Source organism: Toxorhynchites rutilus, chromosome 2 (assembly GCF_029784135.1).
Source record: "Toxorhynchites rutilus septentrionalis strain SRP chromosome 2, ASM2978413v1, whole genome shotgun sequence".
In the NCBI taxonomy this organism is placed as follows: domain Eukaryota; kingdom Metazoa; phylum Arthropoda; class Insecta; order Diptera; family Culicidae; genus Toxorhynchites; species Toxorhynchites rutilus.
In genome coordinates this window covers 194943774-194965269 of record NC_073745.1, presented here as the reverse complement: position 1 = coordinate 194965269, position 21496 = coordinate 194943774, and the positions used below count along the sequence as shown (strand labels likewise).

The window sequence follows — 21496 nt, the reverse complement described above, 5'->3', positions numbered from 1 at the left end:
CAAAACCAAATAATTGTTTTCTTTCTCCTAGCATTCGTTATGATATACTGTTCCTTTGTATGAGAGGAACATACCGAATAACACGAAGAAGACTGTAAAGTCTCATCCACGCGAACAACCTCATATTCATCCTAACGAGCCATCCATCAGTGGTACGAAAAACTCCAATATTCCGAGATCACTTTCAAAAATTGACCAACTTTACGGTTGCTCCGATTCGTTCGAGGCTACTCCATAACTCCAAATTAACAATAGAAAGTCATGCATCTAGACTATACACGCAAGCTGCGGGTGGATTTTACGTAGCCATAACGATTGCGCGTCCGCTTATTATGTGAACGATCTCAGGGCTCCGTTGATGGATCTTCTAATGGGTCTTTTACAAGGCTATAGGCGATTGAACTGTATAGTTTAAATTGACAAAATATAAAAAAAACTCTCCACGGGTAGGATGAAGTCATGAGCGGTGCGTTTTTGCTATCGTATTGAAAATCAATGTGCCACAAATAGCCATGTTACGAACTCTACTCGGCTCTAGCCTTGGAACAGCCCAATAAGAAGATAATTTGGTTACAACATATTTAGCGTAGGTGTCATGCACAAATTATGTAACGCATGAAGGGGAAGGGGGGTTGAGGTTGCGTTACTTAATGTGACATAGGGGGGAGGCTGGGTAACCGTAGTCGTTACGTAACAATCTTCCATTTTTATTCCTGAATAAACCAACGCGCCCCTATATAATTGAGCAGCTCACTTCAATTCTGGGACGGAATGATGTGGGTTTCCAGAGCCAAGTCGATAAAGCACGTGTTGTAATGGACTAAACAGCAGTCAATAGGCAGGCACCGATTAATGCATTTCGAATATCGTTTCAATCTTCCATATTGTGATTTTTTCGTGGCTTCTAAACATAATCTTATTCCACCGGTTTTCGCAGATACAGAGCTAGGTCATGTTAAAGCATTTGGATACAGTGGTCGAACGTATGTTGCAGTTTGTTCAGGAGGGCACTGTTCTTCGAACGCGTCAGAAAAGTTAGCGAGCTCCCCGAATTCGACGTTATTCGGTATAAAAAACTAATTAGGCCAGTAATCATAATTAGTGTGGATGGAGGACTAGACGAGTACCCTCGTTTTATAAACGTTATTGTTGGTGTTGTGCCAACAGATTAATTTTTACACTGGTTAATAGTCTCTAATAGGGATCTAAAGGGATGGTTATCTCTCGCTAGTTTCGTTGTTCTCATTCTGCTTATGCGAGGTTGTTGGATGTTGCATGTTAGAAAATGTTCTTCAAGCGTGCTTCTTAAACCTAAACACAGAACATGCAGGAAAAAATGAAAGATTCCAAATGCTTGATTCTAGTAAGTTTTCAATAATTACATTCTAATAACCTGGAAAAAAATGGAAATGGAAATGGAAAAAGTGCGCCCAATTACTCAGCCCAATTCACGAACATACGACGCTTCTGGTGGTCAAGCGGCTTCAGTTCTTGCGTCAATTTGATATTTTCGCAAAATTCGTCACAACGACGTCTCAGAGATGGCCAACGCTTGAGAGACTGAATTGGGTTTTCCTCAATTGATGCGCTAGCGGTAGCAATATTCTCGACACTACGGGCACTTCTTTGTCTCACTGGCACGAGCACATTTTATATTGTGCCTGTGGATTCAAATTTTTCCACTATATGCTCAATTGTTGATCTGGCAGGACAATTATGACGACCATAAATCGGACGTAGCGCTCTTCAGAGGCGTCTCGTCCGCCTGTTCAAACTGTTCATAGGACAGGTAGACAATCTCAGAATAAAATGTATATTATTTGACATTTGTAACATGGATGAGGTAATTATCGAAGGTAATTTTTTTATGATTTCCATGTTATCCCGAATATCCTTATTATTTTGGTGGAACTCAAACCCACCGTGAAGAATATAATCTAATAATTACATTTGAATAAAACCACAAACACCGCGCAACACAGCCTTAACGCTACGAAATAAGCAGTAATGACTACCGGGTTCAAACCATTCATCTGAACCCGCCGTCATCCAAACACAGTCAACTACATATGAATCGATTATTACTACTAATGCGCCGCCTAGCATAAAAATGACGTTTTCGGTTCAATATTTCTGCTGAACGAAACCGATGCAAACGATGGAAAATACATACCACCATTCTTCAGTGTTTGTTCGTAGTTGTCATCGTTTCCCTTTCTGTTTCTCTTTCTATTTGTGACGTCATTAAAATTTGAGAAAGGGTACGATACCGCGAGAGTACACAGCACCAAACACCCCGAGCGAGCATGATGCAAATAAAAAACGAACAAATTCATTCATGATTTCTGTGGATGTGGTGATATTCGGGCATTTTATCAATTTTGTTCATTCGACAACTTGAACCCGGTATATATAGTACACATTTGTCTGCTTACGTTTCAAAACCTCCACTGCATTGACCGGACATGTGGATGAAATAGCTGCGTACTTTTTTTTCATCCCTTTTGTTTATTTTAGGCTCATTAGCATTTTAGCTGTAACAGAGCCGAATTTTAATCGTGTACATGTCACATGTTTATCACATGTCACATGTTTATCATATCTATAATTTTGCAGAAAAAAAAGGAATTAGACGTAGTAGAATTTGTGCGTATCGTCAAGGCTTGTTTTGCTACTATAGAGGAGCTCAAAGCAGATCATCATTTCGATATTACGCTCAAAGGTGCAATTGATGTATCTGACGAAACTATGAACGACAGTAACGTCATCAATTGTCGTCGTTCATATGAATCGATTATAGACAAAATTATTGACGAAATGACGAAACGGTTGCTTTTTTCATACAACTCGAAATTCGATGAAGCGAAACTTTCTAATAAGCTGACGGTTCTTTTAAAATTATAGTCATAATTCCGATTATCGCTGGACAAAACCTGCATCAAACCTTCTCCGAAACGGCTGACCAGAGTGATACTGACATTGCCTAATACAACGGCATCCGTTGAAAGAACTTTTTTTGTTGTTCGACGGATCAATAATTATTTGCGGTCGAGATCTGACCAGAAACGGTTATTCGAAATTATGATGATGACTGTGGAAAAAGATTACCTTTATGACATAAGACAGATGTCTTTATTTTTTGAGGAAATCATTGATAAGTTTTCGCTTATAGTTGACTTTAGGATTCTTATGTTATACAGGCAAACCTGTTTTTGTGCGGGTGATAGGGACCGCCCAAAAAATCGTGTTCGCTAAACAATTTGAAAAAAAACTTTTGGTTATGTGGTGGATAGGGACCGCATAAAAAAAATCCTTAAGAAAATAACCCAAACCCTAATGATTCCATTCGTGATCGACATTCGATTTCCTTTTTTCACTTTCATAAGCGGCCTACTAACTTGCGCAGATCATAAAATCAACTCTTTGCTCCTGTCAATAAGCTCCTACTGACACCTTAAAACAAACATAACAAAACATGAGAATGGGAATTAACTGACACAGTCCCTATGTAGAGCGATAAAATACATATCAAAGATAGAAAAAAATGACCGATGACTTCATATTTTTTTCAAATACCGCACAAAAAAAAAATTGCACCAAAAAAATCGCTCAAAAAAATTCGCATAAAAAACCATACAAAAACTGGTTTCACTGTATAGTTAAATGTTGAGAAATAAAAATGTTAAAATCTGTCATCGCAATACTGTTGTTTTAATGTTCAAATGAAATTGAACAGGTAGTTCAGTTGGTCACGCGTCGCCTCTGGCGCTCTTAAAGTTGAGGCCATTGACTCCGAATTTCGGTAGCAAATTTAAATAATCTCGACTCGTTGTTGGATCGTATATCTTTCCATTATGGAATGGAAAACCTTACTGAAGAGAAATGTCAAGAGAGCGGGAAAAATATGGCGTCGTTTGCTGTTCCTATCGGTCTTCTTTTGTAGCATCCATATTGAAATACCCGTTATTGGGAATTCAAACAACATGAAGTAGGAAAGTTTCATTCAAATTTTAGTAATTTTACACTGCACTCGGACCTTCTGATCTGACAGAGAGTAATTTGCTTCCCAAGCACGAAAATCGCCACTAGACGTCGACAATGTACATTTGTCATCGGAATATGAACAACTCAGACTATATAACGCACACCAACAAACCGTCTCATTCGTGAATCGGAAACCTTTTTTTATTACAAAATCAGTTAAGAACTAACCCAGGTTTAAAAACGAATTCGCTATTAGTGTATGAGCTCAGCAAAATTGAAACTCGTTGCCCGCTGTCGCAACTCCTGTCGCCGCTCCAGCCACTCCTGCCGCTACAAGCTTGAACGATAGCCATAGCACATCAACTCTGCTTCGCGGTTAGAAAATGAATAATGTTTGCAAATTTATTTGGTTCGACTAGCAGTAGAATCGCAAGGGGAGTGGCTTAGAATATAATTCTTTGCTTGTATCCAAATTGTATTGCGCTGTTAGTCTGGTTGCTCCTTTTAGTCTGAATTTGAAAATTTGTTGGTGTGAAACTTTGATCAATCTCCTACATTTCACTCTGATCAAAACTATGTAATTATTGTAGTTTTTGAGCTAGAACTTTTTGCAAAAAATTAGGAAAAAGAACTTTCCCCCTTTTTAAAAAGTGGTTTAATTCTCTTTGAGATTTCGGGAAATGCGGGAAAAAGTCGGGAATTGCTTCATGAAGTCGAGATTTTATTGCCCAGTGTTTTTCTTTTTGCGCTCTAGAATGTTACTGTATATGTTCTAGCGCGTAAAAACGTCGCACAAGATGTAACAATTTTCTTTTTTGGTGTACCAAGATGAAGGACGTCTTGTTCTCATCGAAATTTGTTTCGAAATTTGAAGCGAAGGAGCTTGAGGCTAAAAAAAATATTATCCTGGCTGACTCCCAGAGATATGTAGCTTTGATGGACGAGAAAATTAAAATGGTCAAAAATTGTTGAAAGCTGATTTTCATCAGGGCTTTCTTGGTATTATGAGCAGGAGCTCCGTCTTGTTGAAAGATGAAATGAGGGCAACCTACTTCATCCACGGGACAACACATTGCAGAACCTTCAAATATACATCGGCTGTTACCTTTAACACTTGATCAAATAAATAGACTACGCCTAGAACCATCACATGGGTCGGAAACTTCGTTGACATGATGATAGGAACCTGGCTAATATCTGGTCCATTTTCAATGAATTTAAAAAGTATTTTTTGCCGGCGCTCTAAAAACGCAGTTTTGTTACATAAATGACTCCCAAATTTATATCGTACATTTTTTACAGCCAAACAAAATCTATGGATGGGTAATACTTATGATATAACCGCAAGGTTGACGTAGGACTGCCGTTGGCTTAGTAATCATTTGTGTTTTTTCAATTAGCAATAATCGCACCTAGGATGTTCCTCATTGGGTACGATATCGCTGCTGCGCAGAGCTATCTTTTGTATGTATTGATTAAATTATTGATTAAACTAGTGAACGAATGCAACAATTTACGAATTCAATTGCAATCAAATCCCTGTTTAGGTCAATTCATGTATTATGGTAGTAGCAAATAGGTATCAACATTTTGCCTAATCATCACACGGTATGCGTAGAAGTTGTACCCGCTTTTGTAGACCGTGTTAGCAAAACGAATTCCGGAGTGTAGAAATGCATGGGAGTATAAAAGTACTGCCAAGATCTGCAATGCCGGTTTTCCCAACTTATTGGTTTCGGAATCTGTGTTGGAAAAACACATTCAGGTTTGCAAAAAAGCAAGCGAGTACAAAAGTACTTGCATCTCATTTGCAATGGTAATTTCCCACGCTCCATGGTTTTGAAATCCGTATATTCCGATTTGCTGAAACGCAAACGAGTAAAAAGTACCCACAACTAGTGATCCCCGATAATCGTTCGATTAATCGATTAATCGAATACTTCCTACAGAAATCGATTATTAATCGAACGAATACTGCACAACCAATAATCGAAGCGAACGAATAATTTACGTCGATTAATCGATCCAAACGCAGAGAGAAAAAAACCTACGGCCGCTGCAGTTTTATCCTGAAAATCAATCATTATCTTTGACGCTCCCCTTAGCTGTAAACGAAGCTCAATACCTTCAACGCGAATAGAGCTTTGTTTACGACTTTAGGGGAGCGTAAAAGATAATAATTGATTTTCAGGCGGAGTGAACACTTGATTCCAGATGGCTTTCTAGCAAATGAGAAATATTAGTCTAACTAATTATTTATCTCAGTGTTGCGATTAATCGATTAATCGATATTTGGGGCGATTAATCGTATCGAATAACAAACTGCTGAAAACTATTCGATTAGCTGATGAACGATTAATTTCAAAAATCGGGGATCACTACCCACAACTTGCATCAACTTTGCAATGTCAGTTTCCCCAGGCTTCATGGTTTTGAAGTCTGTGTTAGGGAAACATTCCGATTTGCAAAAACGCAAACGAGTACAAAAGATCCCGCTGCTTGCATCTAATTTGCAATGCTAGGTTCCCCCGGCTCCATGGTTTTCAAGTCTGTGTTAGGGAAACATCCATTAATTCCAGCGATGGTACCTCAATCGTTGCGCAATCATAACTGAGTGGATTTCCGAGCGACACTCACTTTTATACCGATTGGTGTGATTTCAATAGCCTGTTTTGAAAGCAATTTTAAGGCTATTGAAACAAGTTTTTTAATCAAAAAGTAACAAGCATAGAACGCGTAGACATTTTATCTTTCGAATGAAGTGTATATCATACCATTTCGTTCAGTTGCTTTGGAGCTATTAACGCTCAAAATCTTGGTCTCCGGCGTAACGCTTTCGTTTTCGAAACTTTGAACTTACACCCCAGTATAGAAATGAAAGACGATGTCCTACGTCAAAAAAAGTAATGCCAGATACCTTTAAAAGCTTTTGGCTGTATAAAATATTGAAATAATTTTCCAAATGTAGCGAAAAAAAAATTATTGTTGATGGCCCAATTTGACGAAAAATCTCCCGGCCAGAACGGGAATCGAACCCGAACACCCGGCATGATAATGTGAGACGCTAACCACTCGGCCACGGGTGCACTTTGCCACGGCCTTATAAAGGGTAAAGCGCTTCAGGTACCAAGTGTTAACCAGGGTACTTATTTCCCTGGATTTTTGTTACATATCGAAATCTTGCCTCAAGGGCACTCTTATGGGCTAAGCCCCTAGACTTCAGCAAATCCCGACTAAGGCAGCCATTAACCCTTCAGAATCCGACGGCTCCAGAGTGGTCCGTCCGAGTGATGTAAGTGGTCTGCTTTTCGGTTTGGGATTTGCTCTGTTATTCTTACTAGTTTTTTTTCGAGCTCCTTCCCTGTTAGGAATTCTGGCGTTGCAGATGTTGGCACTCGGCTGGTTGGATTCGGCTGACATGATCCTGATGGTTAACTTGATATTGAGAAATGAATACGTCCTGGTTTGCTTCCGAAATTGAACTGTTTATTTCCTTGTTGTCATGAACCTTTTCGTTTGTTTAAAAAAAATACACAAATTCTTACTCTAGCTTAAAATTAAAAGAGAGAGAAAAAATCTCCCTTTCCTACTCAGATAACCGAAACCGCATCGGTTATCTGCCTGCCTATTTGCTACATCAAATTCATCCCATGGTTTCCATTCTTCGCTATCGATAAAGGGGCTCAATTTGGTGAAGGTTTTACGACCTAACTATTTGCTGATTGCCAGCAAAGGAATCTCTATTTATATTTTCCTGTTCTTATCCTTCACTACGTCATACGCCTGGGATCCTAAAAAACATTTTTATTTCTTTATCGTATTGCTTCTCTGCACTTCGCGTTCATTCCATGCGCGATAAAGGGTGAGACCTAAACCAAACAATTTTTATCACCTCTCGAGTGGCCCGTACAGCGCTCTCGCCTTGGGTCTTTTCAAAACATGCTTCCAACGAACAAGGTTAAAGTGGGAATCATCTAGCTAATTGCCGACAATAAATGTTTACTTCTATTCCTTCGTCTAGTGCGCTATCTCTAGCGCGCTTATCTTGGGAGCGGTATAGAATGCTGAAGGAAAGGAAATGAAACATGTGGTTTGCTCTAGCTGGCATTATTTTGTTTTTCGAATGCACGCTGCGCTAGAAATTTGATATTTGATTATTCTAATTTATTTTCAGCCCTGCTATCTAAACTAGGTCTGTAACACCAGGTGCATATATTCCAGAAACAATCCCGTCCATCCCTGAACCCTACATCCAACTCAAAATATGTTGCTGGAAAACACACCGTTTAAATTTCTGTCACTTGCGGAACTTGGAAACAATAAAGTAAACGTATTTTCACAAATCCGGTTTCAAAACTCAATTTTTAACTAACGACATAATATCATTAAATTTTCATTTCTGAGAGTCGGGAATTGCGTGAATTCATGTGGGAAAAGTCGAGAGAAATACGGGAATTCAAAAATTTAAATTGAGTGACCAACCTGAATCTGAGATGGTGCTGCCAACTCCTAAGGCGGCGGTTATATGGGATTGTATTGGTGTGGTTACATTGCTTACTCTCGCTTGGTTTGTCTACTTCGAGCGAACAAAATAGTAAGTTTCTTTTAGTCAGTTATCGTACAATCAAGTTTTCGTAAGAACTCCGAAGTAATGTCACCGTACCCTAAGACGATTTGGCATGAAATTCGTCAATTGATTATTCCATGTCATCGAGCAGGGGGCCGACATTGAACAAAGATATTTTCTGTGTTATCGAATAAAAATTTTATTCAGACTGATTCGTTGAATTATGTTGATGTTGATGATGACGTAGACCAGAAAATGTTGATACTTTTTTGTTCTCTAGTAAACTAAGTGCCGATGAAATGAATAAAAGCAGATAATGTAAATAAATCAATTCAGAATTGATTTGACGCTCGCCGGCTTTAGCGAGCAAAGCTAAATTGGGGAACAGTATTTTCAAGTTATAACATCGATGTTTTCACGATATCAACAATTTGAACGCATTATAAATAATCGTTGATAGATGTTCGATAGGTGTAAATAACCGTTGTTAGATGTCTAGGGTGATAAATGTGATATTTCTACATTTCTAATATTGGTGCTATCTATGAACCATTGTTTTTTTCTTTTCAGGATGCATTTAGTTTATTAGCGTATTCTAATCCCTGGGCAAGTCCGCTGGGTTGGCAGCTGTGCCCTTCGCGTCGGGAATCTGTTTGCGCTGCCCTCAATTCTGCCATATTAGGTAAGATGTAGTACGATTTCAAACCGAAAATATGTTACCATCCTACATTCTCCATTCAACAGAATCAATGAGCTATTCGTGGCGACCACCACTGGAGGTGTGTATAGCACACGCATGCGAACTCTTGCGACTGATGTCCGGTTCATCGCTTGGCGCTTGCGCATTCGTCAGTGTGGAAGACGTTCTCACCCAGCAGCAGCACCATTGACTAAAACTAATTCTTCAGCTGTCCTCTTATTTCAACGTCTAAACTGCGCCAACATTGGATGTACTCTATCTACTGTTCCCACTAGCCATTATTGCCCCTGTTTCTCTCCGCTCATGGTGTCTCCTGTGTAAGTGTTGCAAGCGTGTTTGCGGGTGTCGATCGGTACACATTTGTTTAGCCGAAGTATGGAATACTTTTGGCGTAGACAAGTTTGATCAGTTATTGACTGTATATTTTAATTTATTTCTACTGTGAGTTTTTGATTCCACCTTTAGTTTGTGTTGAAACTACGCATCTCCCCATGCCTTTTTTAATATACACATTGCCTGCCTTTTGAGATCGCAAGGAACAGTAGCTATAGTTACAGAGTCAATTTGTGCTCCGTTATCCACCCCCATGTTTCAGTAAAAAATAGAGATCTTTGCATAATTGGTCGCCTAATATTTTACCACAAAAACAATTTCTTGTTTTTTATTTTAGTTAAATTTTGAGTTTATATGAATTTACGCAAAAATCTAAAGAACATGCATAAATTATGATGAATGAATAAAGGAAAAAAATAAACAGAAAAGAAAAACGGCTTGGAAACAGTAAGTTTATATAAATATACATAGACGCATACAGAATCACATATACACAGAGAAGCAAACAACTAATTAAGGTTAGGCGGTAAGACGACAAAGATAACAAAACCCGATCTAATAAATATAATTAATAATATATTTACAAGTAATGGACAGAATAAAGTTGAGCAAGTGAATATTGCAATTAGTTGTTAGCAAGTTTTAGTTTAATTTTGGTTTTCGTTTTTCATTCATAGGCTTAGAATTTCAATGTCCTTTGTGAGATAGTTTTGTTTTTTCACAGATATTAGTTCAAAGTAAGTTGGCGGTTTTCCGGAGGCGTGTATTTCATGTATATACGAGAAGGCAGATATTCGCAAACACTGTTCGCGTGTGCTTAGCCAATATCCCAACTTTCTGACTATACTTTAGGCGTCGATTTCAACTGACTCTTCTTTACAGTAAACTTTCAAGCGGGGGATTCACACCATCATGTCATCATCGAATGCCAATAAATATCATAACAATAACATCTCTGTTCCATCATCATCACAAAAAAAAAACACGCGTTGTCCATCTCGATTCGATCAAAATTTAGTTAAAGGTGTATTTTGGTACGTAAAAGAAAAATAAAATTATTACGACAATTGACATGAAGTTTATGGAGGCGTCTGGAAACGTAGAATCGATGTCGTTTCATCAATATGATCAAGTGTGTCTTCCAGAGCATGATTTTTTTTCCCAAAAAATACTGTTTCCGAATACCCGAGTACCGTTACCGAATTTCGAGATAATCTTCTAACTTTTTTTCTCAAAACTCTACGCCTAATGATTTTGTTGTGGAACTGTATAAACAACCCATATTCTCATGATTTCGTGACACATTTATCGTAAGCATACATAAATAAGAAACGTTTTCCCTAAATTCGTTAACGAATACTAAGCAAATGAAAAATCTGATGAAAATGAAGAAACAAAAAAAAAATGCAATTGGAAACCTTTTGAAAAAGAATGCTAGCCGCAAGACATGAATTTAAAAAAAAAACGTGTGCAATGGCTTTAATAAATGTGACGGTTAATAAGAGTAATCCAATAACTGAAAAGTAGAGAAAAATCAAACACACACGCAATCGTATGGTGTGAAGTATAACACAGAAAAAAAAGTAATGGCATTACGATAATTGAATTTTACGTTAAGTTCGAATGAGTATATTAAGAGGTAAGATTTTGAAATTACTGTGAATATTGATGATAAAGCAAACAAAAGCATAAGAGCAGACAAAGAACAGAAATAATAAAATTTTAATTCTAAAACATATTCCTTTCGCAAAAATTTATTGTCGATGACAATACTCGTGTCAGTTCCTTCTCTGCATTTCTTGGTTTGATGATGTTTTTATTGCTAAAGTTGCGAAGCGAGTTCGAAACTTGATGAAATCCTATGCAAGAGCAAGTTGAATGCACATTCTTTGTCGGAAAATACTCCGAACCACTCGGTCATGTGAACTATAAATATTACTTATACACTTCAGCAGCGGCGTAGTGTAGGAGGGGGGCGGAGGTGGCGGACCACAACATCGATTGGACGAAGGCAAAGCTGACGAAATACGTCCGAAAGTCAACACAACTAATACTTCTGCTGGGCCATTAAACACCGTTTGATAGGAAATTTAGAATTTGGGCGCCTTACAAAATAAAATTCGTAGCACTTTTGTTATTCAGTATCTAAAATGCAGAACAATTACAGATGATTTAGGGTTACTAATCTACGTACTGACGTAGTTGTTATCTCAAATTTTAAGAGCACGGTCAAGATAAATCCATCTTCGCTTAGGGGGTGCGTATTACACACTTCTCCTATAGATCTAGCGCAGAATATTTGCAAACCAAAGGACCATCTCTGAGTAACGTTGTGATCAGACTCAATGTACTGATAATTTTTTTTCGCTGTTGAAAGGAACAGTCCAGTCGAAATGGCTTTTATGGAGTTTTTATTATAATTCAACGATTCAAAAATTGCTACTGAAAGGAAAATTCCTCGTAAGATGAGCAAACCAGGCGAAAGATCATTCAGACGCGGTCCAACGATGGAAGAAGGGAATGTTGCATTGGTCATTTTCATCGGGAATTACAAGAACGGTCAGAATCGTCCAAAAAGAAGTCGAAATTTTTTGAACAATTCAAGCTCGACACCAGGGTTACCATATCTACAGAATAATCTGTATTTATACAGATTTTTCAGGTCTAAAAGAATCTGTAGATACAGATTACATATTTTTTCAATTTTCATACAGATTTGCAGATTTTTCAAGATAACGATCCAATATTGGTTATGGCTTGATCTCAATGATCTTTTTTTTCCAATCCACCAATTTTATTCATTATAGCATTCGAATCAGTCTGAATGAGAGTCATTCTTGCATTCATATGTATCGTGTAGTACTGCTTTATCATGTTCAATATAAGACGAAAAGATGCAAAAGTCTTAGTCATCGGCTAACTCTACAATAAATACTGTTTATCTTTTTGACGTAGAACTACGTCTTTCAGGAAGGGTGCCAAATCAGAAAACAGGTCACGTTTTTTATGAAATAAAGTTAACGTTAATAACTATTTTCACTGTGAACAAATTCTCATTATTTGAATACCAATCGAATTGGAAATTCTCTAAGATTTGTTTGATACGCTGTACATTACAATTCGCTAATCTCAAAACGGTTTAAATTCATGAAAAATGGAAAAACTTCTTACTGCCAAGTTTCGATTGGCCCGATTCATGGTTTCCCCAACACAGACTTCAAAATCGATGTACCTTTGGAAATCCGCTTTGCAAATATACATGCAAGTCGGGGGGTATATTTGTTCCCACCGAGCTGTGTTTCCCTAACACGGACTTCAAAATCAATGTGCCTGGGGGAATGCGCTTTGCGAATACATGCAAGTTGGGGTATTTTTTGGTGTTGAGTACTTTTGTACTCGCTTGTCGTTGTGCAGACCGGAAACGCATTTTTAAACTGAGAAGCCTGGAAGAATCGTCATTTCAGATACTAGAGGTGAATGAACTTTCGCGGTTCGAGAACTACGTGAAGATGAGATGTGCAACAATTTCAGAGGAAAATGTAAAACACAATTATCGTTTGATTCCATTCACATATTTTGGTAGTCCTAGGCATCATAGCAAACGTAAAATGACGTTCATCAAATTTATTTGTAACGAAGAACATTATATATTACAAAATTGTCGATGCATTCTAAAATAATATTCGAAGTGGTAAACAAGTGGATTGCATAATGTAATTGCGTAGTTCTACGTCGAAAATATGCGGTCGTGTCCTAGATACAACCCTTTACAATTTTTTCTACTAAAGCACAGTGAATGCGAATTTTACGTGGATGCCATCAACATCGTCAAATTCATAATAACTATGCCAATCAATGATACTAAAGTTGAAATTATGCTTCGAAATATAAATGTAACCCTTTGCGGTCGTATTACATGTCACATGTGTGTCGTACTGGTCGCAATTATTTTTACTTCAAAAAGCAGTGATGTATAACTTTGCGAGATTATCTAAAATGAACAATATTCCTTGATTTTTTGGAAACTTCTGATAAGTATTTACCAGACAACGTTTTTATGTTTATGTATATTTTTTTTTCTATAATTCTTCGTGTGATACTTTTCGCATGTATCACAAAAATAATTAGTTTGACGTCTTTCACCTTTTATCTTTTTGTTTGAACATACAGAACAATGCTCTTTACATCTTCACAGTGCCGCAATACCTGAAGTTTTCCACTAATCCTTTCCTGAACCATGTATGACAACTTTTGTTTATATTGAGTATCGTTGTCATAAAAGCACCGTTTTGATTCATGAATAAGTTCAAAAGACATTAAAAATCGTTTAGAAAATGTGTGAACTGATACATTGTTGCATAAATTATAATATTAGTATACTTTTCTGCTGTGGTGGCAAACGAACGCAAATGGGTAATACAGATTTCTATACAGATTTTCTGAGAAAAAACTCATAAATAAAGATTTTTTGAGACCAAAAACACAGATTTTATTATGGCAAACCTGCTCGACACATGTTACACCTGACAGCAAACTTAAAAAGTACATTTAACGAACTGGCAAAACGTTTCTGTGGCATTTTGTGGAGAAGCTTAACAGAGTTGAAATTAATAAAAAAAAATGGTAATGGGTTGTATCTAGGACACTACCGCAGTTTTCGACGTAGAACTACGGAATTATATTATTCAATCCACTTGCTTATCACTTCGGATATTATTTATTATTATCTTTTTAGCTATTTAATTTTTTATTACTTCAGTAGACTCGAAAAAGTCGAGTAGAGTCGAATGTTACCAGTACTTCTCGTTTATTTGGTTCAACTCGCATCAGCCTTTCTCCTTCCCACTCAGATATCGATCACCCTTTTGTTCCTATATTCCGCTTGAGATGTGATCGAACCCCACAACATGCAACAGTAAGGTTACCCTGCTGGAATTTGAAAACATACTTTCATGAAAATATACGTTTATCTAAATAAATGCAGTGAATATCTGTATTCCAAAATTCTGGATACTCTTCCATATCCGCACTAGCAGAAAAAATTGTCGTATGCTGCTCTTGTTTGTCGTAGCACACCTCGATACAGAGGGCATCCTCTCCTTGTATCGAGCTGTGTATGTATGTGTGTGGAATCAGTATTAGGCATGAATGATATCCGCTCGTTGTGCTATGCTAGCTCACTCGCATCTGTGTTTTCATTCTATTCTATTTTTGGTTTCCGCCTCTAGCCCTGAGAAGGGCCCTTGTAGAAAGAAACTATTCCATACTCCTCCTTAACCTGACAAGAAAGCAATCCTCTCCTGCTCGACGCTCTGCGGCAACCATGTTGCTTCGATAACCACCAAACGAGAAGTGGTGTGGCTCCAAATCGCGGATAGGTTCGGTTTTTGATTATAGAGACTTTAAATTTTTTCAGTTCATTCGTCTCTAGCATTGAAAAAGGCCCTTGGAAAACTTTACTCCACACCTGCACTACACCTCCACCCTCATTGCCTTGAGAAAGGCACTCGATCCCTCGTTATTCAGCTCGTCCAGCAACGACGTTGTCCATTCGGTGTCCACACAAAGAATGAGCCATCGCGGATGGCTTATTTAAACCAAATATGTTGAAAACGGGCAGAAACGAATGTATTAGTTGCTCGTCATTGAAAGCTCTCTTCGGGAATGCACACAAATCGGCTGAACAAATGTATGGGAAAATGAGAATGCTTCCAGTTTCATTAATTTAAATTGTTTAGGCATTAGTGGATTGTGCTGTATAGTACAGGGTTTTCCAACTTTAAATTCCGAAAGTAAATTGAAATAAAACACACTTAGAATTCGAATTTCGATGAAACTTTTATTTCAAATTAAAGTTTGGTTTATGCCATTATGTGTGAAATACAACATCATTCAAATGTCCACCTAGGGCTTCCTCGCACACCCTGATCCGGAACAGGTAATTTTCGATGACTTTTCGGCACATATGGGGCGGTATCTCGGTCATAACTTCACGAATGTTGTCTTTCAAATGTTCAACAGTTTGCGGAGAGTTAGCATAGACATGGTCTTTCGCATAACCCCACAAAAAAGTCTAGCGGGTTCAAATCGCATGATCTGGACGGCCAATTGGCATCACCAAAACGCGAAATTATGCGTCCCTCAAATTTCGTTCGCAATATGGCCATGTTCGGTGGTGTTGTGTGGCACGTGGCGCCGTCCTGCTGAAACCACATGTCATCCGTATCCATATCTTCAATTTGTGGCAAAAAAAAATCGGTTAACATGCGGCCATAGCGCTCACCATTCACAGTTACCGTCTCGCCATCCTCATTTTCAAAGAAATACGGCCCGATGACTCCACCAGACCATAATGCGCACCAAGCAGTGACTTTTGGCGGATGCAATGGCCTCTCAACAATCACGTGTGGATTTTCTGAGCCCCATATACGGACATTTTGGGTGTTCACATAGCCACCGAGCTCGAGCTCACCACGCTCTTATTTTTGTACCAGTTGGGTTTTATATGGATGTAGGTGAAAGTCCAAATGCAAAATTCGCCACAATGATGTGTTTGACAAGCCCAATTGCTGAGCACGCCGTGGAATCGAAACATTCTGGTCATCCTCCACACTGGCAGCAACAGCAGCAATATTTTCGGCCGAACGCACATTACTATGATGCACAGGTTTCACAATATCCGCTACGGATCCAGTTTGTTCGAATTTACGCACTACATTAGCGATTGTGTGCTTTGTAGGCCGTCCATGACGACCAAAATCCGTCCGTAATGCTCGAAAAACATTTTCCGGTTTTTCATCATTTTTATAGTATAATTTAACAAAATTAACACGTTGTGCGATGCTAAAACGATCCATATTGTAAAATGGCAGACATTCAACTAACGATATTACACTTTGGTTGACAGCTATGTCAAACGGTTGTCAGCGCAGGGCTGTATACTTTCGGAAGCCCGAAATGGAAAACCCTGTATATCAAACGAATCTTAGAGAATTTCCGATTCCATTGGTGTGCAAAGTATCAGAATTTGTTCGCTGTGAAAATAGTTATTAACGTTAACGTTAATTATTTTATTTCACAAAAACGTGACCTTTTTTCTGATTTGGCACCCTTCCTGAAAGACGTAGTTCTACGTCAAAAATTGCGGTCTACGATGGGTCAGACATGTCCAACACGATGAGTCCCGTACCGTTATTGCTGCGCATTCCATTGAGCTCGCAACAAGAGGGTGAAAGCACATAGGAAGCACATGTACATTATCAATGCCGGTCTAAGCTCTCAAAGATATTTATTTCGTAATATTTATTTGAGTCACATTTCGACATCCACAAATAAACCATATTTTATTTATTCTCTTATTTTGTAACTATTAGTCCCAGTGACCAACGCGTGAATACTTTGTGATTTTGTGTTCGTCCAATCTAATATTATAATAAATACGTTTCATGTTTAGATAAGTTTTGTGTTTTATTTACAAACAAAAAAACAGTAGACTTCTAAGATGGCTAAAGCCACAAATTATCAAAATTTATTCATGAATGCATTCAGGCACTTCCATTACTGTCAATAATTTCAGGTGATTATAACGAACGTTAAGTTGATCTTCATCGCTTGCAGTGAATTTTTATTGAAAACGTGTCACTCCCATTGCACATATAAATAGTGTATGTCATTTCCGGGCAATCGTGAGTAGATTCATAAAACGCAGCAAGAGTTATTCTATACAACTCGCCAAAAAACAAGAATTTTGTGTGATGAATTGCCATCCTTTACCATTAATCGATTTTATTCTCAATTGGTGACGTTAAATTTTATGCTTTAATTTTCACTAACACGATCTAACATCTAACATGATCTTCTTTTTCAACCTTACGAATACCATGACGAAAAGGAAGGTGCAAATGAAAAATGAACTTCATGGCAAGCTGATGTTGATGTTCATTCCACTGGGGTTCATTGACAGTGTTGTTTCGTATTTATCGACTCTCGCTTGAGCAGTAGGTTATCAATACAAGGAAGGCAGCAATTCGCTGAATTTGAATGTCGTGAACGTGAATATTTTCAGCACTGCTAAAGAGTGCTTTTAGCAAGTTGGCCCACCTTAGGATATACTTCTAGGCGCCTGGAAACGGTATGAAACGCATTCGCGATGACAACGGTACGGTGTCGACATCTGGATGCGTGATTAGTTTCCCACTAAATTTATCATAATAAAATAAAAATAATTTCAGATTAAATTTTTCTATGAGATTATTATATCACACGAAGAAAACAAAGTTTTTCACTCACATTGAATACCAGTTTGATAAGAAGAGGTTAATTTTCATTAATGGTTTTTTATTTGAAAAGTGCTCATTCTGCCTGAAAACTCATCATTATCTTCGACACTTCACTAACTCGTAAAACGTAGTTCAATGGCGTGACGTTTATTTCGTTTCCACCGTGAAGTGTATTCGAGAATCAGGCCCTCGATGTTTCACGTGAAGGGGTTAAATAATTTCATATTTGACTCTTTCTGTCACGTTACTTAAACCAATTTTCGAACTCCATCGTTAAATCTAGGTTATCTTTTCCCGCTCCTGTTCTGCGATATTTCCGCACCAGTGCGTCGATCCGCAAATCGAGTTGCCATCGAATCACATAGTGAAAATTTTGATGTGCAACTATCACCAATCCGGTTGATCAGCTTAGATAGTCGATGGTTTCCTGAACCGAACTTCTGTATCAAAAAGAAGAATGTTGGCCGGAACAAAAGCAACAATCGATTAAATACGAGTAAGGCGCCTCGCACACCGGAGCAATAAGCAACTAGCAACTATCAACATGCAATAAGCAATATTATCGCCAATGGATTTTTCCATTTAATCTTTGTTGATCTCGCATACCGACGCAATACGATATCGCTGTCGCCTTTACAGAGCAACACATGTCGCTAGCAACACGGCGTGTCGGTTGAAGAGCAACTTATCGCCCATATTTTGACAAGTTTCGTACATTAAGCCGATTGTTTGCATAATGTCGGGGGTTTTTATTGCTCTGGTATGCGAAGAACAACAAAATATGTTTCCTGTTGCATATTGCGTATTGCAGTTTGCTAGTTGTTTATTGCTCCGGTGTGCGAGCCGCCTAAGAGCCACCGATAAAAACCCGGCCTCGATTGTTCGGATACGACTTACGAGAAGAGAACTATTTGGAGACGAAATATTGCTTGTTGCATAAGCTCAAAAGTTCGCCGACGAGGCAGAACTGCTTAGGCGTCGTGCAAAAACTACGTAACACGAGAAAAGAGGGGGATGAGTTTGGGAGATGAACAATCCGAATTTTTAGCGTTACGCAATTTGCGATCCACGCCTTATGGGAAACGAGGACAAGATCAAGAGCCCCCGCACACTACAGACTTTTTTCAGCCGACAGTTTGGTCGGATCGGTCTACTGGTGCAAAAACCGACCCAACTGAATCGGTGTAACGCGCGCACATGCATATTTCTCCGTACTGATTAAGAAGCCGACCGAACTATCGGTTGACAAGTCAGTCTGCAGTCTGCGGGGGCTCTAAAGGAAATCGAGCTTATAGGTCGACTGTCACCATTTCTGAACTAGTTAGGTATAGAGCGCATGAAAAGTAAGAACATGCAGAACATGCAGCATCCGCTGATTACGATAAAGTTGTTTGAAACATATCATCACATGTATGGTCATGGGAGTAGGGAGACAGAGGTGAATGCGCCAACGATTCTATGTGCCTGAATTGCGAACCACGATAGACGAAGTTATGAGAGATGACATATAGTGAAAAATTCGGAGAAACAAAACCAATTGTCTCTCGGATTGCTCCGCTCCCTAAGTCGCGGAAGACATCTAGGAAACCGTTTTCATTTACAGAAATGTCGAGTGGCATTTTATAGGTGTCTGACCGGTTGGAGGTCATGTGAGATTGAATTTGATTAAATTAATTACCGTTCGTAACAAGAAGATACGGAGAATTGGGGTAAAGTAGAAATAAAACGATAAACTAAATTTGTGAGTAACAGTAAATAATGTATTTGTAACCAATAGTGAACTATCTAAATTATAGCTTTGAATGGGAAATTATACTCTATCGAGTTGTATTATTTGTTACGGTTACTCGAATACCCCCAGCAACATATGACTGGCAATGCTCTTTATTTCGAACTTTCCTGTTGTGCATCTCAAACTTCTTTGGGTGTTCGATTGTCCTGTACATATTCCAGTTGGGAATCATGGTTCCTCGAGATTAATAGCGATTCAAACTTTCTCTTTTATTTGATCCGTTCTCACGAGCGGCCTCTTCCTATTGTTTCGTTGCAGCACTATCATCGGCTTTTCTGCAATATCCACAATATCGACCAATTCGCTTTTTATACAGTACACACGGAATATTCGCTCCGGATAATTCTTACCATCAAACGAAGACAATTGATAGCAATCGTTCTATACTTCCTCCTGGTCCCATAACCGAAAGTAAGTTTAAGATGAACCAAGTGGAATTAATCACCCTAATTCCGGATCCCGTTCGGGTTTGAAATTAGCAAAAAGATGCATTTTGTAACCCGTTCGACTTCGATTAAGCACATTTATCAATCCGTTCGACTTCGAATTATTTCGAAATTTGTGTTTCATCAATTTGCGATCTAACGTACAAATCTACACCTAGGCGGCGCTGCGGTGAAAGTGATGATGGTTTTAAATTTTGCCATGTGAGCTTATGGAAGGTTTGTAGTTCTTTCCATAAATTACAATGTTATAATCATAAAGGATTATTTGATTGCGATGAGTTTGTAAGAAATTTAATTCTGCGCAATTTTATATATAACGGGCCTGATTCTCGAATACACTACGAATACACTTCACGGTGGAAACGGTATGAAACGCATTCGCGATGACAACGGTACGGTGTCGACATCTGGATGCGAGATTAGTTTCCCACTAAATTTATCATTATAATATCAAATTATCTTCAGATTAAATTTTTGTATGAGATTATTATATCACATGAAGAAAACAAAGTTTTCCACTCACATTGAATACCAGTTTGATACGAAGAAGTTAATTTTCATTGATGATTTTTTATTTGAAAAGTACTCATTCTGCCTGAAAACTCATCATTATCTTCGACACTTCACTAACTCGTAAAACGTAGTTCAATGGCGTGCCGTTTATTTCGTTTCCACCGTGAAGTGTATTCGAGAATCAGGCCCAACATGTTATTTATTTACCTCTTTCAGTAGTGAAAACTATAAAAATGTTGACAATGGTTGAATTAAAGAAGGACATTCGAGAGCACAATCAAACACAAGTAGAAAAATGCACGATTCCTGCATGTGAGAACTACCTTGGAAAGCCCGGAAGTAAAATATACGTGATTTGTTTTTTGAGTTTTAGGTTACATTAGCATCATTTTCTGAGTTCAAAAACAAAATCCAGATGTCTCACCGATCGTTTACGTTTTGCGTTAGATCGCCAATAGTTCTAGATTTTTGCAATGACGACTTTAGCAGTAAAATGTCTGAATGTTCTACAAATAGATCAGAAAGGCTCGAAGGTATGTATTTTCAATAAATAAATTGTCATTGGATTCTGGAATAAAGTGTTATTTGATTCGTTTTTATACATTTTGCTTGCGATATTTTCTTGTGTGCACCAAAGAAATTTATTTCAGCTTAATTAGCTCAAGAATAGAGAAGGGACAGGTGAGTTTCCACTGGCGCGTTTTAGTCGACCCTGAGAATAATTGAGTGAGTTAGCTTGGCTGGCTTAAGAAGGCGTCCGCATCGGAAACGACTGGAAGTCTTCGTGAGTTACAACGTATCCCGTAAGTTTGAATTTATTTACATAGATGGTATCCAAACAACACTAAACATTGACTACAGTTTCGCCGGCACGGTTGATTG

The 21496-nt window shown here is 38.2% G+C and overlaps 1 protein-coding gene and 1 pseudogene across 1 annotated transcript in view; one reads left to right on the top strand and one right to left on the bottom strand.

Moving 5' to 3' along the window:
• Positions 1-11322, top strand: part of LOC129768540 (ran-binding protein 9) — a 57106-nt gene extending 45784 nt beyond the window's left edge. Inside the window, exons 8-9 of the mRNA XM_055770263.1 lie at positions 9122-9233; positions 9296-11322. Coding sequence (XP_055626238.1) covers positions 9122-9233; positions 9296-9441 — 258 coding nt within the window. The 3' untranslated portion in view covers positions 9442-11322. The remainder of the gene's footprint in view (positions 1-9121; positions 9234-9295) is intronic.
• Positions 5365-5441, bottom strand: LOC129772389 (U4 spliceosomal RNA; annotated as a pseudogene).
• Positions 11323-21496: the final 10174 nt, after the last annotated feature.